General features: G+C 41.4%; 1 protein-coding gene across 1 annotated transcript; it reads left to right on the top strand.

The window, feature by feature from the left end:
- The first annotated feature begins 2,335 nt into the window (after nt 1-2,335).
- LOC109467050 (slit homolog 2 protein-like) lies at nt 2,336-5,121 on the top strand. The gene is made up of 2 exons (XM_019764949.1): nt 2,336-2,723; nt 3,660-5,121. The coding sequence occupies exons 1-2, from the start codon at nt 2,336-2,338 to the stop codon at nt 4,625-4,627; spliced, it is 1,356 nt and encodes a 451-aa protein (XP_019620508.1). The 3' UTR covers nt 4,628-5,121.
- Nucleotides 5,122-6,466: the final 1,345 nt, after the last annotated feature.

Genomic DNA, 6,466 nt, shown 5'->3' with positions numbered 1-6,466 from the left:
ATAAGATAACAAACCCGCCCCTTCTTCACACACACACACACACACACACACACACACACACATACACACGCGCGCGCGCGCGCACACACACACACACACACACACACACACACACACACACACACACATACACATACACACACACACACACACACAAATACCAGTGTTTACGACCATGAAGTTGTTTACCGAAACAGTTGTTTACAGTCCCGTCACCCTGGAAACCGTTGTTACACTGGCAGGTGCGACTGCCGGGGGTGTTGACGCAGCGGCCTCGGTTTGGATCGCAGCCCCCAGACTGCACCGCGCACTCGTCCACATCTGAGGAGAGAAGGAACGAATGAATGAGTGTATGGATGGATGGATGGATGAATAAACGAACAAATTCTCCATTCGAGAATGAACGAATGGATGGTTGAATGGATAGATGAATAAACGAACTAAAGAACGAATAAACGAAGTGAGTGAATGACTGAATGGATGAATGGATAAATTAATGAACATTCAAGTAAATGAACGAAAGAATAAATGAATGAATGAGTGAGTGAGTGAGTGAGTGAGTGAGTGAGTGAGTGAGTGAGTGAGTGAATGAATAGATAAATGCTTGAGAGAGAGAGAGAGATCTGGTATACACTGCTTAGTGACTCCAATGCATTCGGCTTCTTCTTGCTCCTCAAAAAATGTGAAAATGTACAGCACGCGGGAGTTACCAGTGTAAAATAAACAACAAACAACCTGACCTGCGCACTGCCCGCCCGAGTCCTGGTAGCCTTCCCGGCAGTCACAGCGGAAACTTCCCGCCGTGTTCACACAGACCGAGTTCCCGTCCGGACAGGCCGCAGCGTCTTCCGCACACTCGTCTATGTCTTAAAGACATGAAAAGTGAAAGTGGTCTCCAATCAGTTGAGCTTGAAAATGCTCCGTGAATAGTTGATATAAATAAACCTCAAGATTTTAAATGCATAAAAATAATTCTGTCCGAGACAACCCTCTTAAATTCTAAACAAAAGTTTTCTACGTAAAAATTAATTTATTTTGTAGTTGTAGGGACTATCCAAACTGATAACATGCAAATTTGATTGCAGTTGATGACTAATGTACATGCAGGCAGGGAAGCGAAAAAAGGCTAATCGGCAGAAATGAAGGCAGACGTGATATCATGCCGATGATAACACTGATTAATCCAACATACGACCTCTGGCCACTAGTGCTACGTGGGTCTCAGCCTCGTCTAACACATCCTGTCTCTGTTTCTTATCTCTCGTAGGCAGTGCAGCTCACAAAGGAAGTTCATGACAGCTAATGTACTGATCTAGCATTGTTTAGACCCCAATGAGTTCCTCTTTCTTCTTCCGGTATGGTTTCTGGAGCGGATGATGACACAAACAGTGTTGCACAGTCAGGAATTTCCTGCAAACCCCGAGTGCCAGCCAAGTTCACATACGCCCGGGTCATGCACTACACTTCCATATTAGCTGAATGGCAGTACAGATAAAATATGTTACACCACTGAAAGACATGGTTAAGATAGATTTTCTGAGACTTTAAGGAGTTTGAAGACTGAAGACAACTTCCTTCCATACTGAGGTGAGTCAATCAACTTCTTTTTCGAGTACGTGATATCTGATGTATTTTTTGATGTATTTCCATGACAGCTAAATTTGTTGGAACGATTGTTCGAGCAACGTGGTTCATGTGTCAAAACAAAATGCTGACAAGGAAATGTCAAACAGGGAAATCAAACAGAAATCAAACAGTCAGCACGAATTCTGACTATTTGTTTGAAGTCAGAAATTTAACGGACTTTCTAGAATTTACGCTTCTTCATACAAGGATGGTAGAAAGCAGATTTCATGGTTTTAGATATACTTGTGTCAACATTACGAACAGAAAACAGTAACCACATTATACATACTATCAGCTACAGGAGAATGATGAAATATTCAAATACATGTACTACCGAAATATTTCTCAACTTTGCCCAACATTTTCCATTCTGCTTACTGAGGTGTTCGCAGATATCTTATAGAAATGCTGTACTTCAATGTTATTCTCTGAGCTACAGACGACCTTACAGTCTGTTTTATTTTTTTTATTTTTGCAGACACCATTTCCTTGTCTTGATCCACCGAAAAATCTGGGCCTCCAAGCGGCTGTCCTTTCTTCAAGGATCGAAGAAGGATCATTCTTAGGATCATCTCTGCCAAGGTTAGTTTGAACCTTACTATATTAGGCCTCATCAAGTCCATCATTTCTTGTGCAATTCTGTCAACACAACTGAACGTGCATGCTACAAAATCTCATCTCTGTTCTACAGACGACACTTCAGTAGAGTATGTCAAACAAAGCGAGGAGGATGCTGGTTCTTCTGCTGATCATCCTGAAGGAAGCTGGCCCGACCGCAGCCTGCAGCAGCAGCTGTTCATCAGTCTGTGACTGCAGCAACAGAGGCCTCACCAGTGTTCCTCAGGACCTGCCTACGTATATCAGTTGGCTTGACTTGGAGGGAAATGCCATCACAGACATAAGTCAGTCTGATTTCTCAAGGTATAGGAGCTTGAAAACATTAGATCTTCCATCCAATCAGATCTCCATTATTCAAAACAAAACATTCCACTATTTAACCAGCCTAACTCTCCTGTACCTTGAAAATAATCATTTAACTAGACTGCCAGCTGACATATTTGAGGGACTTGGTAATCTGGAGTCATTGTGGCTTGACAATAACAAGTTAACTAGTCTGCCAGCTAACATATTTGAGGGACTTGGTAATCTGGAGACATTGCGGCTTGACAATAACAAGTTAACTAGTCTGCCAGCTGACATATTTGAGGGACTTGGTAATCTGGAGACATTGTGGCTTGACAATAACAACTTAACAAGTCTACCAGCTGGCATATTTCTGGGACTTGGTAATCTGAAGACATTGTGGCTTGACAATAACAAGTTAACTAGTCTGCCAGCTGACATATTTGTGGGACTTGGTGAACTGCAGTACTTGTGGCTTGACAACAACCAGTTAACAAGTCTACCAGCTGACATATTTAAGGGACTTGGTAATCTGGAGACCTTGTGGCTTGACAACAACCAGTTAACAAGTCTACCAGCTGACATATTTGAGGGACTTGGTAATCTGAAGACCTTGCTACTTGGTAATAACCAGTTAACAAGTCTGCCAGCTGACATATTTGTGAAACTTGGTAATCTGGAGACCTTGCGGCTTGGTAATAACCAGTTAACAAGTCTGTCAGCTGACATATTTGTGGGACTTGGTAATCTGCAGACCTTGTCTCTTCACTATAACAAGTTAACAAGTCTGCCAGCTGACATATTTGAGGGGCTTGGTAATCTGCAAATCTTGAATCTTCTCTCTAATCAGTTGACAAGTCTACCAGCTGACATATTTGTGGGACTTGGTAATCTGCGATCCTTATCTCTTTCTTCTAACCAGTTAACTAGTCTACCGGCAGACATATTTGTAAGGCTTGGTAATCTGGAGACCTTGTGGCTTGTCAATATACAGTTAACTAGTCTGTCGGCTGACATATTTCTGGGACTTGTTAGCTTAGAGAGGCTTGTACTTGCCAGGAATAACATCCAAAGTATTGAGGCAGGAACCTTCAATGACACAACAAAGCTACGTATTCTATACCTTCAACACAACAACATCAGCACCATCACAGCTGACACATTTGGGAACCTACTTGAGCTTCAAACACTGAAACTTTCTGGTAATAACATCAGCACTTTCCCTGTAGAGGCCTTGTCAAATTTGAATACTTCAGTGCTGTCAGACCTTCGATTAGATAGTAACAAATTAGAGACATTAACATCGATGGCATATGACATACTGGCCTCCATTTCAACAGTCAACATTTCCAACAACCCCTGGCAGTGTGACTGTAGGATGGCTCCCTTTAAGCAGAGGATGAACGGGTCTTACCCTTTTGAAGACCAGACCAGGTGTGCCGGACCTGCTAATCTTACAGGGCATCTTTTACGGGATGTAAATCCCGAAGACCTGATCTGTAAAGAGACAACACCAGTCTCAGTCTACTCAACTTCCAGCACAAAACACATGGTTGACTCTACTCTTACTCTTAGCTTGTCAGACAGCAGTTCTTCTCCTTTCCATCAGTCAGTTATGCCAACGTCAAAGGCACCAACATTGTCCCCAACATTGAGCAACACTCCCACCGCTGACTCTAACCCAGGCAGGTCTACAGGCAGTAATGACTCTCCTTTTGTAACTTCCAAAGCATCAACATTAGAGATTCTAGCATCTTCTCCAACACCCCACACAGCCCACACTACTGAATCTAACCCAGGCTGGTCTACAGTCAGTACTGATTCTCCTTTTGGTTTTCAGTCAACACTGACAGAGGGCAATACTGGCCCTGCTGATGGTGGCATTGTCCTGTCTGTGCCCTTGATTGCTACTTTGTGCGATGTTCTTGGACTATTCATTATTTCTATCATTGCCTTTGTAGTATGGCGCATGTATAGGAGAATGCAAGGGGACTCTACTTCTGTGCAAGGCTTTAGTAACACAAACACAGACACATCCAGTGTTAATGACCAGATAAGGCTACAGGCAGTTACAACAAATGAAGAAATAAACACTTAATCACAGCAGCTGCCCCTGGTGCTGACAGCCCTCACAACTATGAACCCCTGAGGAACCCCAAAAGTCAGCAGCAGCACACATACACATCCCTGCTTTCTAACTCTAAGGATTCTCAACACCAATAGACAGCAGCAAATGACTGATTTGAAGAATAATGTACACCCCCGAAAAAATGGTTAAGCACACCAGATCACAATATGGTGAAGGAGCGGGAGGATGGGCTCCACCTTCAAATATCAATTGCCCAAAGACAGAATGGATAACAACTCACGGTCTGAAAAAAGCTATAGAACCTCTTTCATATTATTATAAAATGGATAACTTCAATGTCTGACCTCTCTTACACTGAAAGAATTGAACTAATACTTAAATTATATTACATGTACAAACTAACAACTGCATGAAAACCACACTATATTTCTGGTGAAAAAAAGTTGCTTGTTTGTAAATTATAGCTGAAGGTACTGTGGAAAAATGTTTTCAATTGGCTTGTATCAGACATAGGACTGTGAACAGTGTGGTTATTATTTTCAGTAAACTAACCACTTTCCACATGTTAGGACGACATGACTAGTTTGGTTACTGTGGATTATAATACATGTATTGAAAAACATAGTTAAATTTGTCACCTTGCTAGAATCAAGTTCTTATTATATCTATCATTAATTCATCTATATCTATTTTTATCATTTATTCAAATGTAGAAACAAAACAACTACAGTTTTGTACAGACATAGTGATGGAGCACGTATAAGGTTACAAAATGTATGTTGATGCTACCACTAAACCTTGTATGTGATTTTATGAGTTGAGTAACTTTTAGAGCAGTTAAGTGTAAAATAAGGCTAATTATATTTTGGATCCAAATAAAGTATAAAAGACAACTCCCTCCCACGTATCATCAATGTTATTGTATATTGACTATGCGCGTTTGTTGATGATAAAAAAAAATTGATGTATTTTGAGACATGAGTATATATATGAGTATATATATATATATATATATATATATATATATATATATATATATATATATATATATATATATATATATATATATATATATGTGCCTGAGTGCTGTTGTGTGTGTGTGTGTGTGTGTTTCATTGTTGTAATATGTGCCTAGAACTCAATACAGAAAAAAATATATATATAGTATTACCGAAACAGTTGTTGACAGTCCCGTCGCCTTGATAACCGTCCAAACACTGACAGGTCCTGCTTCCGTCCGTGTTGACGCACTGGCCCCGGTCTACGTCACAGCCCCCAGACTGCACCGCGCACTCGTCAATATCTGCCGTAAAAACAGAGAAAAGAAAAGGGCATTATGAAACAAGTTAGTAATTTCCTACACAAGAAATTGATCGTCACTAAATTTTTGACGGCACAACTCCAGTCTTTGTTAAGGGATGAGCAATCCACCGCTTCTGAGACGTCACGTTATGCAGATAACACTTGTGAGAAGTGGATGGCAGAAAGTTTGTGGCGCCCTCCGTCTCGGTCGAAAATTTGGGAAAGTCCAATTCTTGTGTTGGAAAGTATAGTTCAAACTCCTTTCATAAACACATCGACGATTTACCTGTACACTGCCCGCCCGAGTCCTGGTAGCCGTCCTGACATGCGCACTGGAAGCTTCCCTCTGTGTTGACGCAGTCGGCGTTGGTGACGTCACTGCACGCTGCACCATCCTCGGCGCACTCGTCTACATCTGTTCGGTACGACAAAAAGTCAATTCGGTCGGAAATAGTAGAGTACTCCATCCAGAATGATCCACTATTATTAGCTTAGAAATTAACGCTTTCAAGAGGTTGTCATGAACGAAAAACCTCAGTTAGAAAC

Source organism: Branchiostoma belcheri, unplaced genomic scaffold (genome assembly GCF_001625305.1).
Source record: "Branchiostoma belcheri isolate BF01 breed outbred unplaced genomic scaffold, Haploidv18h27 scaffold174, whole genome shotgun sequence".
NCBI lineage: Eukaryota > Metazoa > Chordata > Leptocardii > Amphioxiformes > Branchiostomatidae > Branchiostoma > Branchiostoma belcheri.
Note: the sequence above shows the minus strand (reverse complement) of the source record. Positions and strands in the feature narration are given on the sequence as shown.